The sequence below is a fragment of the Carassius gibelio genome, chromosome B16 (assembly GCF_023724105.1).
Source record: "Carassius gibelio isolate Cgi1373 ecotype wild population from Czech Republic chromosome B16, carGib1.2-hapl.c, whole genome shotgun sequence".
Lineage (NCBI taxonomy): Eukaryota > Metazoa > Chordata > Actinopteri > Cypriniformes > Cyprinidae > Carassius > Carassius gibelio.
In genome coordinates, this window is record NC_068411.1 from 17,382,174 (window position 1) to 17,409,923 (window position 27,750).

The 27,750-nt window shown below is 37.9% G+C and overlaps 1 protein-coding gene across 1 annotated transcript; it reads left to right on the top strand.

Annotated features, from left to right (window-relative positions):
- Window positions 1-747: 747 nt before the first annotated feature.
- On the top strand, window positions 748-27,274 carry LOC127974744 (nuclear pore membrane glycoprotein 210-like). The gene is made up of 37 exons (XM_052578244.1): window positions 748-869; window positions 2,127-2,287; window positions 2,894-3,025; window positions 3,144-3,222; window positions 3,310-3,374; window positions 3,973-4,068; window positions 4,817-4,936; window positions 5,206-5,315; window positions 5,405-5,542; window positions 7,462-7,617; window positions 7,700-7,970; window positions 9,308-9,453; window positions 9,875-10,087; window positions 10,935-11,117; window positions 14,017-14,206; window positions 14,452-14,513; window positions 14,593-14,694; window positions 14,785-14,883; window positions 14,986-15,111; window positions 15,225-15,352; window positions 15,796-15,991; window positions 16,072-16,245; window positions 17,014-17,094; window positions 17,178-17,309; window positions 17,380-17,535; window positions 20,920-21,005; window positions 21,160-21,334; window positions 21,410-21,585; window positions 21,652-21,872; window positions 22,309-22,445; window positions 23,462-23,585; window positions 24,495-24,647; window positions 24,953-25,236; window positions 25,331-25,538; window positions 26,279-26,365; window positions 26,529-26,597; window positions 27,083-27,274. The coding sequence occupies exons 1-37, from the start codon at window positions 748-750 to the stop codon at window positions 27,166-27,168; spliced, it is 5,244 nt and encodes a 1,747-aa protein (XP_052434204.1). The 3' UTR covers window positions 27,169-27,274.
- The last annotated feature ends 476 nt before the right edge of the window (window positions 27,275-27,750 follow it).

Consider the following 27,750-nt stretch of genomic DNA (forward strand, 5'->3'; position numbering starts at 1 on the left):
AAGGCATAACGCCATGAACATAGGCCTAAGTTACGTTCGCTAGATAGCCTATGACAACGACCGCGGTTCGAGCGAGTTCTTTTGCGATTTCGTACGGTATGTCTATAAAGCAAGACAAGAACCTTCTTTGTGGGTTTATTTTAGATTTATATATTACAAGTTTATCACAAGAAGAAGAAAAGTTATTTGTTTTTGCTTTTAGATGTAATGTAGACGGTATTTTAAACGTGTTACTCGCGTGAGAACGTTGACCGGGTGGGCCGCGAAAATGAGATTTTACCAGAGCATAACATTAAATAACCCAGAGGACGTTTAAAATGTATTCATTTTATCAGTTATAATAATCTACCTCTTGTTGACTTGATAATCCGCAATATTTATGTATTTATTGCCTTAAAACCATATGTTTGTTTTTAAATAAAACGACTACAGGTCGATAATCGTTGTGCGTCCATTAAAAATAGAACACGATCCTGGTTATGACAATCAAATCATACATTGTTTCAAAAATCAACAGCGACAGGTGTCATATTGTAACGGCCACTGTTGTTTAGCAGCGCCTAGCATAACTCTACATTTATCTTCGTTGAAATGAACTAGTTTGCGGTTTCAGCTCGTGTCTTTGCTTCAAACACGCTGTTGTTCAGTCACCAACAGCAGCAGTATTCAGTAGGGTGCTGTATTTGATTGTAGAGCAGCCGTTTAAACATGCTTGCGATAGAGAAAGCAGTTTGGGGGGTTTTGCTAATGAGCTCATTGATTACACTCAGTAAGTCGACTAAACTGAACGTTCCCAAGCTGCTGTTACCTCTCAGCACTCATGTGCCTGTGAACATCACACTGACAGCACAGAGAGGATGCTACAAATGGTGAGTGACAGAGGCTGTGGAGCATAGTCAGCTTAACATGCCATTCTGTCTCATTACGTGCTGTCACGTCTGAAAGGTTTTTAATTCAATCAGTTCGTTCCTCACCGAACGACAAAATAAATAAAAAATCTTGTGATGACATCATCTCCAGGATGAAAACAGTTTGGTTTGCATACAGTATAAAAACAGTAAACATAATGCACTACTGTTTAGAATGCAGTTTACAATTAAAATATATTACAATGCGTATACAACTGAAGCTACATTTGATTTTGAATACATCACTTATTCTTGAGACATGAGACCAAACATATCCCACAACTTTAATATAATTTATTTATTTTGAAAAATAGCATTTTTTTATTGTGAAATGAATCAATGATCTCTAGAATGTTCTTAATGCAAATGTGCTTATTCTTTATATCAAAATTATGAAAAAACATACACCATTCAAAAGTTTGAGGTTAGGAAGAATTTTTAAATGTTCTTAGAAGTCAAAAATGCACAAAAAAGAAGATTTGAAAAATACATTAAAAATGTAAAATATTATTACAATTTAAATTGACTAATTTGTATTTTAATATATTGTCAAATATAATGTATTGCCTATATGGACAAATTATATTTTCATCAGCCTTCGGTGTTCAGTCAGTGTCACATGAGCCCTCAGAAATCACTGTGATATACTGTGGGGCTTTTTCATGTTGAGTACATTTGTTCTGTGTAATATTTTGGTGGAAACAGTGGTACTTTTATTTCAGGATTCTTTGATAAATAGACAGATCACGAGAAGATAATTTATTTGAAATATAATAATTTTGCAACAGCCTAAACGTTTTTACTATCATGTTTCATCATACCAATACATCCTTTTCTGATTAAAAGTGTAAAAAAACTCTTACTGACCCCCAAATTTTGAAAGGTAGTGTATTATCAAGACCCTGTTCTCATATTGCATTGCTGTGCGTTAACAATATTACGAAGGCTAGTGGTAGTTATAAAATTTTTTTTTTATTTAAGGTAATTGTGCTTATATTTTCTTCATTCAAAGTGATTCCTTGATACATAAACTTCAGTTTTGTAGCCTCATAATGCCAAGAATCAGTCTTATTATATTCTTATTGTAACGACAATATTCTTTACATTTCAAAAGTCTATAAAAACAAAAAGATGCCTGAATTTCACTGCAGAAAAGTATGAATCAAATAATACAATACAGTGCTTGTCTTGTGATCATGCGTCTGACTCTGACTTTAGGGTGTCCTCTAAGCCTGAGACTGTCAGGGTGTATCCGCTCTCCGCTCTCAGCCCTCCGGCTCTGCTGCCCCTCTCCTCCTGCAGTCAGCAGTGCTTGGTGTCAGCTCTGTCCTCTCCCCAGGCTGTCCCTCTCCATACTGTGGTCCAGGCACAAGACCCTGGTGAGGGGGAGGAGGGGACAGTAATAAATAGACATGCTTGCTCTTTCTACAGAAGAACATATGGCACCATTACAGCAGTATAGGTTCTTTTATCATGGGCAATTCAAATTAAATGTATGAATCATGATACTGTTTTCTATATGAAATTAAACGTCGTTTTAATTAACAAATAAAACCTGAATGCATTCAGCCAGCTCACTCCTTGCCTCACTGACTGCTTGAATGAAAATACAGTGCACATCATTTAAATCTAATTATGATTGTTCTTGTTTATCTATTAAAGGCATAGTCCACCCAAAAAAAATAATAATAATCTGTCATTATTTACTCACCCTCACGTTGTTTCAAGCTTGTATGACTTTCTTTCTTTGGTGGAACATAAAAGAAGATATTTTGAAGAATATCCCAACATTATTTATAATATCTTCTTTTTTTCCCCCTGTGTACAGGTTTGGAAAATGAGGGTTAATAAATGATGACAAGAAATTCATTTTTGGGTGTTCTAACCCTTATGTTCTTTTGAAAATTATGTTACCATGTTTATGTTTGGTTTCCTGAACAGAACATGAGGGTTCAAAAATATGACCTTCCCCATTCCTGTTTTAGTGAGCGGTCACATTCTGCGCTGTGATGTCACCATTAATCGGATTGAAAGTATTCAGGTTGTCACAACCATTCGGCAGATTTTTACCGATGACCCTCCCCTGCAGTTATCGGTCCGGGCATTTGACTCAGAAGGTACAGGACATTTTATTACCCACATTTATCTGGGACACTGTATGTTTATTTTGCTAAATGGTTTATTTTTTAGAATAAGATGGTAATGACTGTGCTCTGTTCTTGGCCTGATCCACAGGAAATACTTTTAGCTGTCTGGCTGGCTTGAAATTTAATTGGTGGCTGGCAAAGGAGTCTGATGCAGAACAGACAGTGAGGTGAACAAGGTTCTTTAAGTGAAGAGAGCGGGAGAGAGAAAGAAAAAGGCATTAACCTAAGGCATGTCTTGTTTTCTGTGATTGTAGGTTTGTGCGTCACCATGATGCAGGGTACACTCCCCCACCTCATATCCTGTCTCTAGAAGCTGCTGGTCAACGCGGGGACAGTGTCTTGTTGTATGGGATTCACAGTGGCTCAGCACTTATAAAAGTGTCTTTTCTACACCCTGAACATAAGGCATGAAAATATAACAAAAGAATTCTTAAATATTACAATTCTGGCAGATGTCAGGTAGCTTATATTTATTTATTTTTAAAGTAAGTAATGGGCCTTAACTATTTAATGGGCAGTGCTAAAAATCTATACTATATTGTCTAAAGAATTTTAATTAACCTTTTCGACTTGAAGGCCCCCATAATCCAAATAGATATTCAAGAGCCCTCAACTATATATTTTATGGTATTTTAATAATGTTAGTATATTCTAAAATAATTATAATATAATGATATACATTTTACTTTTAATAATACATTTATTTTAAGTCTTCCTCTTCCCCCCTTGGGACTTTTTTTGAGGCCCCTATTGGGCCCTGGCCCCTTGGTTGAGAACCACTGGCAATTTATTATTAATATTAAAACCAAATATTATGATAGTAATGATATATAAATGCTAATGTGTGTGTGTGTGTGTGTGTGTGTGTGTGTGTGTTCAGCATGTAGAAGCAGCCAGTGTGACTTTGTTTGTGATAGACAGACTGCACCTGAGTCCAGTGGGAGATACATACCTGCTACAGGGATCCACCATCAGATACACTCTGTGGAAAACAGAGCAAGAAGGAGAGACTGGTACAAATCACATGTGTATACATCCTGTTTGTCTATGCTAGTTTAGCTTAAGAATTTACTGCAGCAGACAACATGACTTTGTCTAATATAATTATTATTATCTTCATAGTTTTCTTTTTTTTTGTATCTTTATAGTATATATATATATATATATATATATCAATATAAGTAATATGTAGAACCATATAGACTGTGAAAAACATAAAAAAACAACAAAATAACAATTCTAAAAATCATTATTGAGGTATTTTTGTAACAATATTTAATCTAGACTCCTAAACATGCAAAAATAGCAATGAAAAAGCAATCCAGCAGTGCTGGTCTTTTTATCACAACATACTAATTTAGATGCAATGTGCAGCTTAAGCACTTCTATTTATAATGCTTTGTCAGACTTGATATTAAAGTCACTGTGTCACTGACAGGAGAAACGTTAAAAATGTATGCATGGTGTTTATTATTCAAGCGCTGGGGGGTTGTTGGAAAGATCATCGAAAGGTTAAGCTCTGGGCTGCGTTAAACTTTCCCATAAGACCGTCTGAATGCCAGAATCTCATTTGACAAATAAACACACACCTGAGATTACTTATATGCCAACTGTAATGGCCCTTAAACTGCATGTTAACACTTTAACCCCCTAATCACATACTTTCACACTGTCTCATAAACACATCATTGCATATGTCAGGAGAGATATGCTACATTTTAACACCTGCATTTAATTGCTCACTCTATTGTTTGTTTGTAGAGGTCACTCTGTCTGAGGAGGGATACGGTCTAGAGATGGACGGATACAAGGGCAGAATGTACGATCATGACATCATATCTGTTGAGCAGGAAACAGCTACTGTCACCGGCCTCAAGCTGGGTCATGCGACACTAAGGGTTACACACAACAGTATCCGACACAACTGTGTTCTTCATTGAAACGTTATGTTGTGGGGCTTAAATGAGTGTATTGTTATGATTCCAAGCTCAGTTGTGATTCAGATCTGCCCCCTCAAATAACGTCCCAACTTCCTCGGACTTCTGTGTATGTGGTAAAGCCCAGCTATATGAGTGAGTCGCACACATAACACAGACAATATCCTAAACCACACACCTGTACGAGAGTTTACGTTTATCTGTGTGTTTCAGCATTAGGTATTAAAGAGGAAGAAGACAGATGGGTGTTGGAGACGGGGCGGCAGTATTGTTTGACTGTTCATATCCACGACAACAAGGGCCGTGTGGTTCACCTGTCACAGGTTGTGCTTCATAGTCATCGGTTTACGCACTGTTTGCTTCACCGCGTCTCTTGAAAGGAGCATAACGGCTGAACTTTAACCCTGTGCAGAATGTGGTGATTGATGTGGAGGAGACTGAGGGGTTAGTGACACTCGAGTCTTTGTCTGATCCCGACTGCCGTCTCCTGAAGACCATCAAGAAAGGGAAGACTTTAATACAGGCCTCGCTTTATAGCATCGTCTCTGAGGTAGTACAAGATTTGACAAGTAATTGGTGTGGGAAAAAAATTAGATATTTGATGAATAGAAAGTTCAAAATAACAGCATTTATTGGAAATCTGAAAAGTCTTTACTTTTATGTCACTTTTGATGAATTCTTTGTTTTTTTGCCCCTTTTTAGCTTTTAATCTTGAGAAGTACACGCTGTGGATTAGCTTCATCGTCTTTATCTCTTTACTGCATAGTTTAAGAAATTATACAAAAAATAAATAAAGGCAGATTAAAATGCTTAGCAAAGTATTACATCATTCCAGACCATGGAATATTAATATTTCTTATGTTTTTGACATGCATTACATTACATTTACATTTACGGTATGCATTCAGCATTTACAAGTGCATTCAGGGTATACATTTTTTTTTTTTTACAGTATGTACAAATGCGTACATGCATCTCCAGTTCATTTTTGACTGACCAAGCAACAGTCATTATGGAGGATAAAGTTTAACCAATGGTCTATTTGTCATCAGTGCGCCTGTTATACTTTCACAAAGACCTCAATATCATTGTTTACTGTATTGTAAGAATCATATAAAATGGTTTTACTGAAACCATTATTTATGTGCTGGTCCTTGTTCTCTGTTGGCCCATGGGTTTAATTACATGATACATGATGTCATCAGTAACATAACATGTCAAGTACCCTGCTTCTGGGCTTTTGTTCAGTTCATTGCTCAGTTTGAAGGGTCCAGTAGTTTATTTCACAAAAGTGAAGTTCATTTTTATTGGAGTAAATGGCACAAGCTGTTTGCAAATCTAGAGGGGAGCCCCATCTGAGGGGGTATGATAAGACAGCGAGCAGGAAATGAGGACACACGCAGTGTGAAGTGTAAAGAGCGCCATGGGGTGTGTTGGGAAACCCATTGTTTAAAAAGAGAAAGACAGCATGTTCCATCTGCAGGAGACATTGTGGTGGCAGAAGATGAAACGCATCTTAGAGGGGGGCAGTTTTATCCGGTCTTCATGCAGGCATTATGGTTCTGGAAGATGAGCTCCAGGGGGAACGTTACTCATTAGTTTCGGTCTGCAACTTCCTGTCGATCTGTGCTCACTTATAAGGATCATCCATTGGATTAATGGGACAAAAAAGGGGGTAAATCCTTCCAAACTGCCTCCAAGGGAAATCAAGGGAAAGTTTGTGTCTGTAACATATCTATCTATCTATCCATCCATCCATCCATCCATCCATATTCCCGTCCGTCGATTCATTAATGGATGAAGTCCCATTTATACAATTACATAAAATATTTATAAAATATTGTCCGTAAAATATTTGGTTACACTTAATTTTAAGGTGTCCTCATTACAATGTAATTATACATTTAATTACTGACATATTAATTAACTACATGTACTTGCTATATGGTTAGGGTTAGGATTAGGGTTACTTGCATGTATTTATGCGTAATTAATTGTTATTATACTAGTAGGTACATGTAACATATATAACAAGAACACCTTAAAATGAAGTATTACCAAATGTTTTCTTTTCATTAACTATTTTTTTCGACCTGTTATTAGAGCAATCTTAGATATATGATCCTGAAAAGAAATATAAAACTACAGCTCCTAATATAATTAAATAATTGTGATTAGTCTTTTTATTTCTGAGCATAATGAAACTGTTTTATTTTATTTTTTTTTATATTTGACAACCCCTGTGTAACAGGATGGTGAATACTGGCCTGTCGTCCCACCAATCCGAGTGCACCAGGAAGTGGAAATCTACCAGCCTCTTACTCTTCAGCCCTCTGTCATTGTTTTTCCATGGCAACCCCACAATAAGCTGTACCAGCACAATATTCAGGTGCAGTTAAAATCAGTATTGTTATCTTCATATGTTGAAGCATGATGACCGTTTGCTATAATGGAATCTGTGTTTCCCAGCTGGAAGGAGGAAGTGGCTCTGTGACGTGGGAAGTGTCTGATAGTGAAATAGCCACAGTTACAGTAAAAGGGTTGGTCATAGCAGGAAAGAGGAAGGGCCAGGCTGAAATCCAGGTTTCAGATTCCAGAAACATCCTGCACAAAGTAGTCGGGATGGTAAAATTTGCACACACTATCACACACACATATATATAAAGGCTATAAATACTCAGAAATTTCTTGCACTGTGTGTGTACAGGTGATGGTTGTGACGCCTGCCCGGTTGCAGCTGATTACCCAGAGGGGCGAATGTCGTGTTGGGGACAGGATAGTCATCCCCTTTGCTCTCTGGGGCATTCAGGACCCACCAAACACTTGTTCTCAGAACTCAATCTTGTTCTCCGAGAATGTGAATCTTCAATGCGGAGAGTCTCTTCTGGAGGACAGAAATCTTGTGTTTGTCACAGACTGCTCTCAGCTCTCTCTACACGTCCAGACTGAACCTGCTGGCATCTTCACACACATGTCAGGTGCAGCAACTTCACCCTCTCTGTTTCTGCCATTCTACCATTTACACTTCACTGGTTCCTTCAATATTCTGTTTCTCTGATGGCACCTTCATTAATCCGCCTGCTCTAATTGTTTATCTCAGGGCATATTGAACATGAGGAATAAGTGATCTACTCCCAGTCTCCCACAGAGTCCCCCATCCCCCCCCCCCCCCCCCCCCCGCTCTCTTTCTCTCTCAGCCCCCTCCCTTGTTTAGGACTTCCTCTCCACTGCATGCACAAATTAAAATAGGATTAATTAGTTCATTTCTCCTGCTTTAATTTAAAGCACGGGGAAAATCAATATGCTCTCTCTCTCTCGGTTCATACATTAGCCCTTAAACATCAAGTTGATGGAGTGTATGGGTGTTTGTGTTTGTGTTTGACAGAGGATTTATGTACCAATAACTTGCACAGCTGTCCAGCACGTGAAGCCAGCACTTGGATCGCAAAAATGTGTATCCCAGCGAATGTTACTTGAGGAAACTTTAGTTTATATTCACAACAGAGATTGCGTTTTCTTCCACTAGAATAATAATCATCATCAGTATCAGAAATTACGAACTGAGATGTATTCTGAATGTTGCCTCTATTTTATTCATTTTTTATTATTTTTTGTTTTGTCTTTGCTTTCAGTCATTAGTATAGCTGGTGCATCTAATTCTGCTACACTTCATAAATGGCTATACAAATATATTAAATAAAAAATAATAAATTTTCTAAGGCTCATCCAAAAATGAATGTAAAACAATGTTGTTATAGTATTATTTATAAAGTATTATAGTATTTATTACTATTTTTCATTTATTTACATTTTTCTTTTTAAATTTAGTATTTTGTTGCATGCTTTTGTCATTTTTATTATTTATTATCATTTTTAATTTTCTATTTAATTTTAATGTTTTATTACAGTTACTTTCCAATAAAACATTTGTTTAGTTTAAGTTTAAGTTTTATTTATTAAAATTTTATTTCAATTGAAAAAAAGTATTTTTCATAGTTTTAGTTTTGAGTAATTACATCACTGATGTAAATACAAAGGCAATTAAAGACAAGTAGTATTTTTGATATTTTTTTTCTACTCAAGTATCTAAACTTAGTAGTAGTAGTAGTAATAATAATACTAATATAAGGTGAGAATGTATACATGTATACATTTTGGGAATGTATCTTGAGTTAAGCAAATTTTTATTATAAGTTTATTTTACAAGTTTATCTTTTCTTAAATCATTATGCTTTTCCTTAACCATAGTATAAACCACATGACTATTTCCTTTCTGTTTCTACATTTTTGCTTCCTTATCTCTCTCATCCTGCAGGATCTCTGTCTCCAGGTGCTGGATTCTGTGGAGGGGTCCATATGGAGGCTCTTTCTCGGGGTCACGCTGTTGTTACCATCACAGTGGAATTAGAGGGATGCAACATCAGTGAAACGACAACACTGGTGGCCTACAGTCCTCTCAAAGTATGCTGTTTCTGTGTGTGTGTGTGTGTGTGTGTGCACAACTGTATGTGTGTGCTTTTGATTTGTGGTAAGTGTCATGTCTGTATAAAGCATCATTTATCAGCCCTATGGTGGCTATTTATTAAGATAATGAACTGTTTGGGAGTACCAGAAGATTGATGTGAAACTGAGCGCTCCTGTTCACTGATGTATGACTCTGTAGCATGTCAGGGACACAGAGAGCAGTGGAGCGCTCTGGTCCAGGGAAAATGCTGCCAAGCACTCTCATGGGAGTTCAACAGGACATTGTGATGGATCGGTGCTTTGCTTTTGTCCATCAGACGCTAATGAAAGACAGCAACAACTTTAACAAGGACATTTTTGTGAGCTTTGTACTCCATTTAGCCTCTCAGTGACATTGTTCTCTCCTTCTTTTGCTCAGTCTCTTGTGTCTGAGGTTCTTCTCTCGGTGGGCTCATCTCATGTGGTTATATTCGAGGGGGGGCCTCAGCCATGGGCCCCGGCTCCCTTACGTTTCTTTAGTGACATCGAGGTGCAGCCGGAGGGGGGTGTTACCGTGGAGGTGTTGAGTCCGGCCGAAGCAATGCCAGCTCGATATGCATATCAAGTCACGTGCACCACCGTGGGAGAACAGGTTTGAAATGTCCTCAACTATACTGTGTCTCAAGTGTCAAACATACTGCATTTTTACAGTTAACTCAGTGTAATTATTAATACTAATAGATTGTATTATATTCTTATTTTATACAGAACCAAAATATTAAAAAGTGATTTTTAATAAACAATAATCAATAACAAGTAAATTTTAAAATCTTTTAACTTTTATTATTTTTAATGTTTCATTATATTTAATAAATATATGAACTACTACTTTTTTTCAGCAAGGATGCATTAAGCTGACCAAAAGTTAAAAAGATATATATTTTCCAATAAATGCTTTTCACATAAATACTAAACAGCACAACCAGTTTAACACTGATACATAAAAATAAATGTTTATTGAGCTGCAAATTATGATTTCTTAAGGATCGTATGACATTGAAGATGCTGAAAAATGCAGCTTTGCCATCATAGGAAAAAATTACATTTTAAAATATATTAAAATATAAAATAGTTCTTTTAATATTAATCATATTTCACAATATTATTAATTTTACTGTATTTTGATTAGATAAATGCAGACTAGTGAACATAAGAGACTCATTTAAAACAAAAACAAAATCTTAATGACTCCAAACTTTGAAACGTTAGCGTTTATATATAAAAGAATAGTTTACAAAAGTTACAGACATGTATTTTTGAAAGACATTTTGTTGTTTTGTATAAAAAATATCAATCAAACTAGTTGAGATAAATTCTGTATATTACAGAAATAAGACTGAATAATTAATTCAGAATTTGAAGTATCTCTGCATAAGTTCTTTGAGTGGGTGAAGTGCTTTGCAGTCATGTATGTTTTTTTCATATGTGTGTTTATTCAGTGGTTGGTCTTCAGGTGTGGTAATAATCCAGGTCCGTTAAGCGAGATTCTCACAGTGGAAGAGAGCAGAGTTCAGGTGGTGTGTGGCGTCCCCGCTAGCCTGTCTCTCTCTCTTCTCTCCTCCCCATTCTCACCTTCATCGGTTCACTATTCCTGCAGTCAGCTTCGCTACCCCTGTGGACTGGTGAGTAATGCCCACTCTGTCTTCTCTTACTCTTTTTGCCCCCTCCTGCTGTTACATCCTCTCATAAACTCTTTTATGATTCACTCATTTTCCTCTTTTCCCTTCACCTGCTCAGACCTCTCTTTTTTCTTTCCATTTTTTCATTTTTGTCGCCCTCCAGGTGTTTCTCTTTCGCTCTAGTTTCACTCCAACACCCACACCAGACCTCCAACTCTCTCCATCCCTCTTTCCGCTGCTCTCATTTGCCATGCAATTATGTGTGATATGCAGGGTGAAGTGTTATGGCAGTTTCCATAGTAACCACATGCCTGGGCTCTCAGTGTGTCTGTGTGTGTGTGTGTGTGTGTGTGTGTGTGTGTGTGTGTGTGTGTGTGTTAGGGTTGTGTGAGGGCTTTCCTCTCCTGACACCGATGCTCTAGAATCCAAGTCTTTGATCAATGTCAAACCAATATATGTCAATCAATATACCGTCTCTAATATACTACAACAATCTCTGAGAATGAAACATCACATCATATCTGTAATTGAATTTGAAGATCACCAGTGAGTCATGAAGAAAACTTAGATTTTTGATCATAAATGTTTATTTTTGGTCACAGCACACTGAATTTAATGAAGCAAATCATTAGTCAAGGCAAAACACACTCACAATGGAAAGAACAATCCCACAAACCAGGTGCTGGTCATATAATTAGAATATCATCAAAAAGTTTATTTCACTAATTCCATTCAAAAAGTGAAACATGTATATTATATTAATTTATTACACACATACTGATGTATTTCAAATGTTTATTTCCTTTCATTTTGATGATTATAACTGACAACTAAGGAAAATCCCAAATTCAGTATCTCAGAAAATTAGAATATTGTGAAAAGGTTCAGTATTGAAGACACCTGGTGCCACACTCTAATCAGCTAATTAACTCACAACACCTGCAATGGCCTTTAAATAGTCTCTCAGTCTCGTTCTGTAGGCTACACAATCATGGGGAAGACTGCTGACTTGACAGTTATCCAAAAGACGACCAGCACCTATATATATATCTACATATATCCAGTCTTCGGTCCCACCACATCCATCCTATAAAGGCTGAAAGCAGCTTAATATTTTTGTGAAAACCATGATACATATTTTCAGGATTCTTTGTTGAATAGACAGTTTGATGAAAAGAGAGAAAACCTTATATGGTAACAATATAAAAGTTTTAACTGTTTTTTTTGATCAACCTAAGCATAAAAGTATTTTTATTCACCATGCTGAATAAAAGTATTTTCTTTCTAACAAAAACTGTTAACATAAACATACACTCACCTAAAGGATTATTAGGAACACCATACTAATATTGTGTTTGACCCCCTTTCGCCTTCAGAACTTTCGTCTTAATTCTACGTGGCATTGATTCAACAAGGTGCTGAAAGCATTCTTTAGAAATGTTGGCCCATATTGATAGGATAGCATCTTGCAGTTGATGGAGATTTGTGGGATGGGCACGAAGCTCCCGTTCCACCACATCCCAAAGATGCTCTATTGGGTTGAGATCTGGTGACTGTGGGGGCAATTTTAGTACAGTGAACTCATTGTCATGTTCAGGAAACCAATTTGAAATGATTCGAGCTTTGTGAAATGGTGCAATATCCTGCTGGAAGTAGCCATCAGAGGATGGGAACATGGTGGTCATAAAGGGATTGACATGGTCAGAAACAATGCTCAGGTATGCCGTGGCATTTAAACGATGCCCAATTGGCACTAAGGGGACTAAAGTGTGCCAGGAAAACATCCCCCACACCATTACACCACCAGCACCAGCCTGCACAGTGGTAACAAGGCATGATGGATCCATGTTCTCATTCGGTTTATGCCAAATTCTGACTCTGACTTCTGAAATCGAGACTCGTCAGACCAGGCAAAATTTTTCCAGTCTTCAACTGTCCAATATTGGTGAGCTTGTGCAAATTGTAGCCTCTTTTTCCTATTTGTAGTGGAGATGAGTGGTACCCGGTGGGGTCTTCTGCTGTTGTAGCCCATCCGCCTCAAGGTTGTGCGTGTTGTGGCTTCACAAATGCTTTGCTGCATACCTCAGTTGTAACGAGTGGTTATTTCAGTCAAAGTTGCTCTTCTATCAGCTTGAATCAGTCGGCCCAATCTCCTCTGACCTCTGGAATCAACAAGGCATTTTCACCCACAGGACAGACGCATACTGGATGTTTTTACCTTTTCACTCCATTCTTTGTAAACCCTAGAAATGGTTGTGCTTGAAAATCCCAGTAACTGAGCAGATTGTGAAATACTCAGACCGGCCCGTCTGGCACCAACAACCATGCCACGCTCAAAATTGCTTAAATCACCTTTCTTTCCCATTCTGACATTCAGTTTGGAGTTCAGGAGATTGTCTTGACCAGGACCACACTCCTAAATGCATTGAAGTAACTGCCATGTGATTGGTTGATTAGATAATTGCATTAATGAGAAATTGAACAGGTGTTGCTAATAATCCTTTATGTGAGTGTAAATCTGACATAATGTGAGTTATGGTCATGAACTTATGGATGGCAAAGGACTATTACTGCACATTCTTGCCCCATTTTCATCTAAGTGTGACTGATATCCCTGCCAGCTTATGTTCAAAGATTAATTTACACATTAACTAGATTTCGTTCTCATTATTATACTGCTCCAAATCAATAGATTATTGCTTTCCTGCTATAATTGAAACATTTCTCCGGCATGCCTCCTGTAGTGATATAGGTTAAGCATGAGTCTGTCATTATTTATTTAAAGAGGTCACACTTTATCTCTTTCAGTGTTTGTACCTTTCTTCTCCTAGAATTGCTCTGATGTAAATAAATATCTAATTACAATATTCTTTCATGTCATTCCTTTCTTTCTCTCTCTCAGTTATCTGTGTCCAGCACTAGGGATGCAACGTTGCAGTTGTCCGTATTTGACCGAAAGGGGGTGCAGTTTGATAATTACACTTCCTGTTCAGTGAGGTGGACCTCCTCTGACCCTGGTCTTCTCTCACTGAGCCCTCAGTTCACAATAAAAGAGGATGACAGACTAACCCAGATGGGATACAAACTGCATGGTGTGTTTGGGTTTGCTTGGCACTATCTAGTATTATTTTGCCATTTAAAGTTATCATAATATTGTGTAAATAGGTCAATGACATCATACTTAATTTATTAGTCTGAATCTATTATTTCTTTACAAAATAGATTGAAAATAGTAGTAGTAATAGTAGAAATATTAGTAGATTTCTAAGGTCTTGAGACAGGGTTCAAGATAAATTTTTGCTTTGGACTTATTTGTCACTGACCCAAATCTAATCAGTTCTTCAGGCCCACGGACAGACGGGAGCCGTGACTGTCAATGTCACTCTTACGTGTCCGGAGGTGTGTGTTTATGTGTTTTTTGTGTCCGTATTTATGTATGTAGGCCTGAGTAACGTGTGAACTATGTGTCCTGTATAAGATGTTGACAGCTCCAGTGTCTCAGTGTGTGAATCTGCGTTTGGTAGATGACGTACAGTGGACCAGACACTCTGTCACATTATTCAACCATCCAAAAGTCACAGTGAGTGAGTTCATCACTCTCTAACATTTCTCATCTGATCGTTTTTGTAATATTTGAATGACTTCTTAGTCAATATATTCATCTCTTCAGGAAATTCTGACTTTGATCCATGGCTCGGGTCACTTTCATGTCAATCTACAAGACAACCAGTTAGCCAGCATCAACCAGGAGAACAGCAATGTAATACAGGTGAGAGTATAGTCATCAAATATTTCACCAAGTGAGTGCAGAACTGGATAAACTATTTTGCAATACAAAAAAACTAGGTCACTTCTAATCTTTCTATCCCAGGTGTCTCCACTTCAGTCTGGATCTTCAGTTCTGATGGCACACGACCTCTGTCTGACCTCTGATCCTGCTGTGGCCTCCTTTCTTGTCTCTGACATCAAAGATTTCCAGATTGACTTCATCAGTACTGTACGCTGTAGACCGAAGCTTATCTCTTTCATCTCCTTAGATTTTACTACACTATTTTTTTTCTTCATTTTTATGTTCACTGTATCTTTGTCTCCTATGTTGATGCTTTTTAGATTGAGGTCAAACATTCTGTTGTAGTGCGAGTGCGTGTTCTGGACTCAAATAATCAACCATTTCTTCAGCACTACCTGTTGCTCATGAACCTCATGTTTATCCCTTCTTCATCCATCATTTCTGTGGAGTGAGTCTATGCCATATACTACATTCTACATTCACAAACTGAATGCAATTCAAAGAAATACATATAACTTGATAGGAGTAATTTTCAGGAGGTATTTCCACAAAGAATCAATTATATTGGCAATCAAATGTATAATATACAGTCAATGTAACATTTATTCAGACATCCTCACTTACATAAATGATTGAACTATAGTGTCCTGCACCTACTAGCAAAAATATATATACAATTATATCTGGTGTCTGGGTAATTTTTGGTTTGACTGTTTATGTATTCAATTAATTATACTTATACATATTTTATATATGTATAAAGAATTAATAATCATTTAATTTATTCTTTCACAGAAAATGTAGTTTCAAAATTCTAGTTGAAAATCGGGTAGCTTTTGAGTCATATTTTACTCTTGCTTGAGTACTGTTATTGAGTACATGTGCTTACAGGGACACGGGGCCAGTGGACAAGTACAGTGTGGGATTCCGTGTGACTGGGCTGACAGTGGGCGTGGTCAGTCTCCACCTCTCAGCAGTGGATGGACATGGGCGTGTTATAAGCTCCTCCCACAAGAATGTGCAAGTTTACCCTCCGTTTAATTTGCAGCCCCATAAACTTACTCTGGCAGTTGGAAGTGTGCGACAGGTTGGCATGACAGGTCACAGCAAATCTGTTGTTGGTTTCAATAGAAACATTTTTTTTACTATAAACATTCTGATGTTCAGGTGAAATGGGAGGGAGGGCCTCATCCTCAGTATGGTGTCAAGTTCTCAGTGAGTGACAGCTCTATCGCCGTGGTAACTGAGATAGGACTGGTCAGAGGCTTGGCAGTGGGTGTGGTCAAACTCAGAGCAGCTCTTCAGACACAAAATACAGAAGCATCACCTACCTTTTTACAGGTATCCCACATAGTTTACCTCTGGTAAACCAGGATTAATCATTTTTTAATAATAATAAATTGCAACATTTTAATAATAATATAGATTTTTTTAATTGTTAATTAATGTATTATTTTCCTGCCTTGTAGAGCTTATAGTCCATAAAAAAAATTATATTTACACAGACATCAACAATAGTAATGTAGGGGATGTTTACACAGCTCATTTTTGCATTTCACTATGTCTCACGCATGATGCAGCATTTTAAAAACATGGTGCTGGAGTCTCTAGTTCACATTCATACAGAATGATTTTGCTTTAAAAAAATTGTAAAAGTTCAACTGTTTTTAACTTAATTTGTCATGCAAAAGATGCTCAATGCAAATTCAATAGTCAAATGTGTCTGTCTAGAGAATATTTACAAAGAAAAAACAATGTAAAAGAAACACAGTCAAATGCAAAATGGCTCCTTACAAATTATTAACCAAATTTTGAAAGTGACTCGAGAGCGAACATATATGCTTGATCGGGTTTTCCGTTCCCATGACACCCAACATGAATAATAAATGACTGCTTACCCAGTGCAGCAAATCAAACCTTTCATCCCTCATGCCTTAATTATATGCTGTCACCACTACCATCACTAACATCTGTGCTGAGACACGTCATGCGCTCCTCTTAGTTTCAACTATAATAATTATCTCCCAAAAATTAAAGAGACAAACCTTGACATTTCGAAAAGATATAATGCTAAGCTAAATCTAAGAACTGTATGTGTGCTGTGATCAGGATGAAGTGGAGGTGGAGGTGTTTAACCTGACAGCAGTGAGGATACAGGCTCCTTTAGTGACTCTGTCTGTAGGAACAGAGGTTGGTCCTTCTCATGCTCACTATTGTTGTTTGCATCCATGTTTTTGCTGTCAGGAGAGGTTTGGTAGAATCTTTCATTTTAGATGCCAGTTTATGTGATGGGGAGTGACAGCAGTCAGAACCCGCTATCTTTGGGTAGTGTCGAGTCTGGCCTTAGTTTCCACTGGAGTCTGAGCAAAGTGGGTTTGCTGGAGATCAAACCAAGGCATGCACAGGTGAGATGCACGCACTTAGCATGAATTGTATTGTATGAAAACTTGTTTCTGCACTATGCTCTCTTCTTAGGTGGGCATTAGTGTGTCTCCTTCTCACAGTTTTTCTGTGATGGTGAGGGCCAGAGCTCCAGGAAGGACCAGCCTCAAAGTGTGTGTGCAGCTCCAACAGTTAGACACCAGCAACACGTCACTCTCTGATCATCTGACTGACGAGATACAGATACTGGTAAATACATCCTCCACAAAGAACCACCATTGACAAGCTAGTTAATGGAGACACATCATGAGGAAGCAGGCTTTCCATGATCTTCTGAGATCTTTTTTTGTTTGCAATCAAAACTTATTAAATAAAATGGTAACACTTTAGAATAGGGAACAACTATTCACTATTAACTAAGAGAGTACTGTAGGTATGGGGTGAATTAAGGTATTTAAAATGTGGTCATGCAGAATACAGCATTATTATGTGGTTTATAAGTAATAATAAACTTATAAATAGCTACTTAATACTGAGAATTGGTCCTTAAAATACAATTTTCCAATAAAATTAATAATATATATGGTAACCCACTCAATCTTAAAATACATAATACATCACAGATTATTTTAGTCAGACAGATTAGGTCAGGTTCAAGGCCAATCAGCAAAACAGAGCAGACTATCTGGAATTTCAAAATAATCAAGATAATCAAGTTCATGGAAGAATAGTATTTAATCATACATAAAATGGTAATCATAATAAAATGTACACAACCATTCAAAAGTGTGGAGTTTGTAAGAATTTTTAAAGGGGGTCATGTGATGTGTTTTCAATTTTTCCTTTCTCTTCGGAGTGTTACAAGCTATTGGTGCATGAAGAAGATCTGTAAAATTCCAAAGACTAAAGTCTCAAATCCAAAGAGATATTCTTTATAAAAGTTAAGACTTGCCCCCACATGCCAACATCATGATGTGGGAAGATTTGCATAATGCCTCTCAAATGTTCACCCAAAGAAAGAAGGCATACCTTTTATTATCTCTATTGCCGCTGGCGTCATTTCATGGAGAAGCTGTGTGTTTCATTGTGAAAGTGAAACTACTTTGTTTGGCTTTCCAAAAGAGTGCGATATCCGCTTAGTCATGCTGAGGAAATACATCAACTTCACGCTGTGGATCGCCCGGATCGGCTTTCAGTGTGTACGAAGTGGAGTCCAGCCTTGGGTCGTCACATATGGTTGCTGCAACCCCTGGCCACTCCTTCGTCGAATCTGCCTGCCATTCCTCGTTATAGCCGCTGGCTGCTGCTCACTCAAGCTCTCGGCTGTTCCTCTCTTTAGTCACCGGCTGCTGCTCACTCAAGCTCTCGGCTGTTCCTCTCTCTAGTCACCGGCTGCTGTTCACTCAAGCTCTTGGCTGTTCCTCTCTCTAGTCACCGGCTGCTGCTCACTCAAGCTCTCGGCTGTTCCTCTCTCTAGTCACCGGCTGCTGTTCACTCAAGCTCTTGGCTGTTCCTCTCTCTAGTCACCGGCTGCTGTTCACTCAAGCTCTCGGCTGTTCCTCTCTCTAGTCACCGGCTGCTGCTCACTCAAGCTCTCGGCTGTTCCTCTCTCTAGTCACCGGCTGCTGTTCACTCAAGCTCTTGGCTGTTCCTCTCTCTAGTCACCGGCTGCTGTTCACTCAAGCTCTCGGCTGTTCCTCTCTCTAGTCACCGGCTGCTGCTCACTCAAGCTCTCGGCTGTTCCTCTCTCTAGTCACCGGCTGCTGTTCACTCAAGCTCTTGGCTGTTCCTCTCTCTAGTCACCGGCTGCTGTTCACTCAAGCTCTCGGCTGTTCCTCTCTCTAGTCACCGGCTGCTGTTCACTCAAGCTCTCGGCTGTTCCTCTCTCTAGTCACCGGCTGCTGTTCACTCAAGCTCTTGGCTGTTCCTCTCTCTAGTCACCGGCTGCTGCTCACTCAAGCTCTCGGCTGTTCCTCTCTCTAGTCACCGGCTGCTGTTCACTCAAGCTCTCGGCTGTTCCTCTCTCTAGTCACCGGCTGCTGCTCACTCAAGCTCTCGGATGTTCCTCTCTCTAGTCACCGGCTGCTGTTCACTCAAGCTCTCGGCTGTTCCTCTCTCTAGTCACCGGCTGCTGTTCACTCAAGCTCTCGGCTGTTCCTCTCTCTAGTCACCGGCTGCTGTTCACTCAAGCTCTTGGCTGTTCCTCTCTCTAGTCACCGGCTGCTGCTCACTCAAGCTCTCGGCTGTTCCTCTCTCTAGTCACCGGCTGCTGTTCACTCAAGCTCTCGGCTGTTCCTCTCTCTAGTCACCGGCTGCTGCTCACTCAAGCTCTCGGATGTTCCTCTCTCTAGTCACCGGCTGCTGCTAATTCAAGCCGTGGCCCGTTGCTCACTCAAGCCCCCAGCTGTTCCTCACTCAAGTCGATGGCCATTCCTTACTCTTTGCAAGGACAGTCTGGCACTTCTGACTTATGTATGTATGTTTGTATGTAAGTAGGGTTGTATATGTAAAGGATTTGCCACTGATGATTCAAAGGCGAGTTTTGAGCAGTGTAGAGTAGCACTTGTTTGTCGTTTCTCCGATCACAGATGCAGACTTGGTTTTATGTTTACACGGCGCGATATGCAACACAACACGTAAAAATTCATTATAATCAGTAATAATGTTAACACTGGATACAACAACTGCTTTGTTTGCAATGTTTTTTTTGTTTTTTTTTTCTGTCATGCCGGTGTTCTGACCAGGAGAATCCATCACAGTATATGTTGAGGGGCGTAACATTTCCAGCAGATGTTTGAAACATTTGGCCAATTACAACACACTGGATAGCTGGCCAATCAGAGCACACCTCGCTTTTCAGAGCGTAGCTTAGTAAAAATCGGCGTGGAGCAAAGAGGAGAAACAATAATGTACATTATGTGGAAAATAATGTGTTTTTTTAACCTTAAACCACATAAACACATTTCATTACACCAAATACACAAAATAATGTTCTTTTTAGAAAACTTAATATGACACCTTTAATGTTTTGAAATATGCCTCCTGTGATCAGCCAGGCCAAAATACAGTAAAAACTGCAATTTTGTGAAATATTATTACAATTTAAACTGTTTATCTGTTTTAATATTTATAACAATCCTGTGATAAATTTTCAGCACCTATTACTCCAGTCATCTGTGTCTAATTGACTGGAGTAATGGGTTAGAAATCATTTTAATATACTGATTTGGTGCTCATGTAAAAAAAAAATTTTATTATCAATGTTGAAAATGGTTGTGCTCAGCTGCTTCATGTTTTTGTGCAAACTGGCATATGTTCTTTAAAGATTGTTTTATGAAAAAGAAGTACAAAAGAACAGAAATGAAGTAAAACTGAATTATTCCAACAATACACTTTTTTTTTACTGTCACTTGGAATCAATTGAATGTGTCTAAAAATAGAAATTTTGTAAAAAATAAAACTTACTTACCCAAATACTTCTTAACAGTAGTGTCTAAATTCTAAATGAATATTACCAATTAATAATATTTAGTTTCATATTATACTAAAACATTTGTAACAAGTGTGAAATACCTTTTATCACAGATAAAATGTTCATTTGTATCTCTTTTCTCGTTTTTCCTCTTTTCCCAGGTGTTTGAAGAGATGCAGTTAACAGCAGGAAGCCCAGGATCCATCCTCATGTCTCCTCTCTCTCAGTACCTCCTGCAGAGCAATAAGTGAGTTTGTATGTTTCATGTTTTTTATTTTTTTATTTAAAGTAGTGAAGTTAGTTTCATGTAATCTCAGAAAGAACATTTTGCTCTTTAGACAAAGGTCTGGCCATGTATGACTAGATAACATCATAGAGTTTTTAAAATGTGTGTGTGTTAGGGACTCAGTCTGTCCGGTGCATTACACCTTTAGCCGGTGCGTCTCAGGAGCAGGGCTTGTTACTATTAATAATGAAGGAGTGTTGAGGACAGGGCCTGATACAGGCCTTGCTATTTTGGAGGTTCATGCCATGGACATCTGTGGTATCAACCAAACACTGCTGATCAGTGTGGAGGTATGTGTTTACTATGATAAATTGTGTTGGTTACCCTCACTTTAAATCGTAATGTTAACATCCTTCTTGCCTTAGGTGTCAACAGCATGGTTTGTACAGATTTTGACTGCGTCATCCGTGAACAGTAACAGTGATAGAGCATTTCCTGCCTTCCCTCTGGGCTGGAGCATCCGTATCAGGGCTCTATACTATGATAACATGGGACGACAGTTCCAGTCTCACAATATACAAACACTGGTCACAGCTAACAGGTAATTACACAGATACATGTTTATGATACTCACAGCAGTGTTCTAACCTTATTTTTTCTGTCTCAGAAATGACCTTGTACAACTGATAGTTGACAAAGACAGTCCGTCGTTTTTGGTTCAAACAGCATCACCCGGTCTAACTGTTTTGAGGGTGCAGGGATACACTACAAACCCATTTCTGAGCGATTACACCCCTCTGTTTGTGATGCCTGCCATCCCAGAGCCCACAGGACTCCTGCGCTCTGGGGACGTCATCTGTTTCAGCTCTCCCATTACAGACCAGCAGGGTAAATCACTAGGTTAATAGCAAGCAGAGCGCCAGTTTTAGTTTCCATTACTTGATGGCTAGCTTGAAAAAGGCACTTAGAAGGGCATTGTAAAAAGCCTCTAAAATGCACACTAGAAGGTTTCATCCTTGTCTAGTGTCTGTGCTGTCTCTCTTCAGAAGTTATGTGCAGGTGCAAGTTAATTTTAAACACGTCATACAAATTATTGTCAATGCGGGTGTCTTTGAAACGTTTGGCCCAGTGCATGTGCGAACTAAGTGTGCAAAGTACTGGCGGATAAAACAAAAACTGCATATGTATAGCATGGACATATTGTGATGATGAAAATAACGTCATGCACTCTTGTGTGCATACCTCAGTGTACATGTTAAAAAACATTTGTGCTTTGAAGTTAACTGCCATAGGTCACTTTTGCATTTGTATTTCTCTCTTTAAGGTCGGCGAGGCAGATGGGATGTGTCATCAAGTGAGATCCTTCAAATGAACTCTGAGACCGGAGTGGCAGTTGCAAAGAATTCTGGGATGGTAGTGGTTTACTACAGGCTAGAAGGGGGACAGCAAACCTTCAAAGAGGTAATCAGTGCCTCTGCGCAGTTACATAAGTGTCCTCATGTTCTGTCACATAATAGCTCTGTTCCAAAACCTACTGAGCTGTCTATAGCACTATTCTATAGCACTATACCTTTTTTTTTTTTTTATTAAATGTAATTAAAACATTATGTAACTGAGTACATAAATGAACGTGAGTAATCTTACCTGATGCTGATATTACAATAGCCGGTATTAACAGTTTACGCGATCTTGCTCTTGATTTTATTAGTTGTATTATTTTTTTATTATTATTTATTTGCCGCTAAGCAAATATATCAAACATCCGCGTGGTAAGAGCATCTACGGTAATTCACGTTGGCCAAAACACACAAGGAAACGCGTTGTGAAATAAAATATCACCCCCAATCACAGACATTCGCATTCGGACGGGATTAGTTTTCTCAGAGGATCACTGAGTTTGCTGAAAAACGGTAGGTAATTTGCTCTGGAATTATCACAGAGGTTGTGTGAGAAAAACACAGACGTGGCAGATTCGGACGGGATTAAAATCACCAAGTATGTATGTGAAACGCAGATTTCTCTAACGACCCCCTGTAAAACTAGTCCCGTCCGAATAGGGCTTATGAAGGGCAAAATTTAAGGCTTTGGTCTCCAATGCCTTCCATGGTATTTTTTCCCATGCTATGCAAGTATGGAACCAACAGCTGTTTAGTTACCCACATCCTCTAAAGTATTTACTTTTGTGAAGAGAGAATTGAACTGTCATATTTTTGTGAACTATCGCTTTAATGCAATAAATATGAATAATATAATCAAAAAATTATAATACCTTAGCTTCATTAAATACTAAAAAATAAGTACAATGAAGAAATATTTTTTTACCCTTAAATACCCTGAAATAAATCGTTCCTTGTAGTGGTGGGACAATGGGAGACTTTCGAGTCCAAACAGTTTGAAAACCACTGATATATATTCCAGATCAGTTCTATTTCTTTTAGGATGTGGCAAGATGCTCACTATGATTTGCCATCATGCAGGTAACAGTGGAGCCTGCGTCCATGCCTGTGTCCACTCCTCCTGCTGATAGGCTCCTCACTAACTGGCCTGAAGCTTCAGAATACACCGTCAGAGTGCATCTGAACACCTCTTATGCCAACACAGGTCAGTCCTTTCACATCGCCACATGAGATTCAGGCTTGGAAAACACCTGATGTGCCATTAATCCATCTATATAAGAAGAATTTAAGAATAATGGTTAATAATTAGACTGGTGGGCATTTTAAGAGAATTTAATCCAGATATTAAATTCTGTCTGGAGGATCCACAGGTCCCCCTTTAATCACTTAAAACACTTAACCTTACACTAGAAATAATTCTCAGTGGTGATTATCTCTAACTGTTTAATGTGTGCAATTAAAACGTGGTGGGTGGGAAGAGAAATTTTCTCAACTTTATTTGACCTGCAGAGATCTTAGATCTGGGCAGGATTTCCACTTTCAGAGACATGGATATATTTGTGCACAGATGGAGTATGAGGTTGGGACTGACTGACTCAGATTCAGATACAAGTAGCTTTATTGGCATGGGGAAAAAAAGGATTTATATTTCCAAAGCATTGATAACATTAATTAACTGAAACATTTACACACATAAAAGTTTGATTAAATAAAAATGAGAGGGAAAAGGCAAAAGATGCACAATGGTTTGTTTTGTTTAAATGCTGTTTTGTTAATTAAATACATGTATGTAGCTTTTTATATTTTCACAAATCATGGAGCTCACGGAGTGAGTGAAATTCATTATATCACTGACATAATTACAGTTGATAGCTGTACATATGTATTTGTTGCTGCTGTACTCTCCAAACTTACATACTCCTAGAACAGACGTTTAGGGGACGTGTGGGGAAAAAACAGAGTACCATTATAATGATTTTCAAGCTGATATTTCAAGGTTAAAGAAAACAACAATGTGCATACAGTTGCTTTAAACATTACTTAAATGTTATTTAATGTTGAAGATATTGTGTGCTTGTGAATCTCTCTCTTTCTATCTTCTTTGCCATGATAGCTCAATGCAATCTAGATCAGTGGGAGTTCATAGAGAAGAAACTACATCCTGAGGCAGAGCTACTGTGCTCTTTACACTTTGGCGCCCCCTATCCAGAGATGAGAATACTACAGGCTGTCTTTAACACAACACCCTTCTACAATTCAGACACTGGTGAAACAAGTTTTACATAAGATTATGTATTAAGCTCTATGTAATGTTCAAAGCCTGAAAGAGTCCAAGGGTATAATTTAATAATAAAAAAAAAATTATACAATGTAATGCAGCACAACTGTTTTTTTTAACATTAAATGTTTAAGCACCAAATCATCACATAAGAATGATTTTTGAAGGATATATGAAATAGAAAATATTTTAGATTGTAAGAATATTTATCAATATTACAGATTTGCATTTTGATCAAATACATGTTGCTATTTTATTTTATTAACTAGCCTTTCTGTTGTGTCCCGGTTCAGCTCAGTACAGCTGCAGGATCTCTGTGCAGCCTCAGTCAGACTCCATCCTCCATCTCCTGTCCACTCGGTCTCTCTCCATCCATCTGTCTGCCTTTCTGCGGACTCAATCAGCCCCAGGTGCCCTGCTGTCGCTTCCTCAGTCAACACACTCTTTTCAGTCGTCGCTTCAGCTCCCGTACGTGCCAGCCTTCCATTGTCCCGTCACTAAGATCAAACTTTCCTCCCAGCAGCCTGTGGCTGAAATCACAGTGTTTGGCACAACAGACATGCTCAGCACACTTAGGGTGAGAATGAGAAGGATCATGGGAGAGATGCATTTGAAATGAAATCAATCACGTCTCAGTTTTTTCTTTTTTTTCTTTGCTGTTATCTAATTAGGTTCAGTCAGACACACCAGACATTGTGTTATCTGATCCAGTCTGGTCAGATGAAGACCCCACTGTCATCCTTTTTTCAGTCTATCCAACCTTACATTTCCTGGATCAAGTAACGTCTACTGCAAGCATTTCCCTGTACACAGACCTTTCTCCACAAAAGCACATTGTAGTGGTGACTAGAGACAGAGTGATGGACAACCCAGAGTCAGGTTAGAGAGTATTTTTCACTATATTCTACATTTTTTACACTAACGTTTAACAGTTTGGGGTCAGTATAATGTATATTTAAAGAAATTAGTGTTTTATTCAGCATTAAATTGAGACAAAAAAACATTAAACAAATATTTCAAACAAATGGTATTCTTTTGAATTCTCTTCACCAAAGAATCCTAAAAAAATGCATCACAGTTTTCATAAAAATATTAAGCAGCACAAGTGTTTTCAACATTGATAATAAAAAATGTTTCTTAAGCACAAAGTCAGCATATTTCTGAAGGATCACTCCAGACACTGAAGACTGGAGTAATGACAATTGCTGACAAAAATATATTTATAATAGCCAAAAATTTATATTTTAATATATTTTTTAATGTATTCCCTCATTTAGTTCATGACCATGATCTATTTTCATTCACTCATTTTAATAAAATTCTAGGGCATAAATAAAAAAATTAATTTAATTAAAACCAGGGAATGAAAAAGTACTAATTGGGGACAATTTACTAAATTAAGGGGAACAAATTAGTACAGTGTGGCCACAATTTTCTAAAATGAGTGAACTTAATTTGTACATAATACATAATTTGATCAAATAAATGCAGCCTTCATGTAAAAAAACAAAAACAAAACAAACAGAACAAATGATGTTAACTCCAAACTTTTTTAACAGTAGTGTAACATGCACACTTATTTCAGTAGCTCTGAAAATGCTGTTTATTTGTATATTCAGGTCATCTTGGAACAAAATCTGGCCACTTGTTCATTTCAGTATTTGCTCTGTTTGCTGTACTGGCCACCACTGCTGCACTCTTCATAGGTAAAGTCACACTCTCGCGTTTAACTTCTGATTCTGTGCAACACTGAATATGATTGATGCGATGTGATTCATTTTAGAGCCGTCGTGTTATTCAGAATCAGGTTTTGATGCTTTGGCCCTGCAGATCTGCTTATATTCTCTTAAATGTTTTTTATTTCCACAGTGTACAATACTGTGTACAACACCCTCACACAGACTGTGCATGCAGTCCTCACACCCTCTACTAATACAGGTGACACCCCCATTTTATTTGATCCAACTGCTTTACCTTAAAGGTACACTCAGTACTTTTTATGAAAAATCTGCATGAAATAAAGAATCCATATATTTTGGTAAAACCACACTTTCCTCTGGTGATATAAAATCATTTAATCTTGATCAGCCTCTTTCTTACAATCATCTGCAAGCTTAATCAAAACTAGATGGACTGTATGATGTCCCTGCCCTACACGGTTTTCTTTTGGTTAATAATTTTCACTCAGATGTGTCAAAATACAAAATAAAAGATCTGTCCATTGCATTGTGGCTTTGCTTACAAACAAGATAGTCTTGTACCTCATTTTAAACACGACTGCTATTTACTACATCAAACTTTATTTAGGAAAAAGTTACTGAGTGCACCTAAATCTGCATGTTATGGTTCAAACATGCTACCAGACCAATATATTACTTTTGGGTTTTTTTGAATTTGTATTTTTTCTAAATTTCTTTCAGAAGACAAACATTTCTACCTGTGGCTCACACCATCACTGCCAAAACCAAAAGTCCTGCAGAGACAACAGTGGCTCTGGAGTACCAAATAATTTGCTGCATTGTTTCCCCCTCGTGTTATTCTTTCTGGGCCACAATGAGAATGATCCTTTCCTTCATAACGGCCTCTACAATTAAACAGTAAACAAATGCAAACTACCTCAGGCTCTTGAAGAGTATTATTTCTTATTTTTATTTGCACTGCCTATTTATTTTTTTTACTCTAGCTCAAGTTTGAGGTCAGAAAGAGTTTTTTTTTTCTGTGATGCTTTTATTCTGCAAGGATGCATTAAAAGTGACAGTAAAGACATTTGAATATTTATGAATATTTCTTATTCAGCTGAATTCTTTTTTAATTTGTTCAAAGAATGTTTTATAAGAAGTGTCACATATTCTGAAAAAAAAAAATATTAAGCACAGCCACCATCAACTTTGAAAACAAGTTTCTTGAGCACCAAATCAGCATATTAGAATGATTTCTGCAAAAAGTCATGCGACACTGAAAATGCTGAATGGCTGCTGAAAAGAATTTCAGGAGCAATATTTCTATTACCTGGTGATATAATTAAGTTATACAAAAGACAAGCATGACACAAACTATATTTATGTGGCAGTGATAATGCAGATAGGCTGGT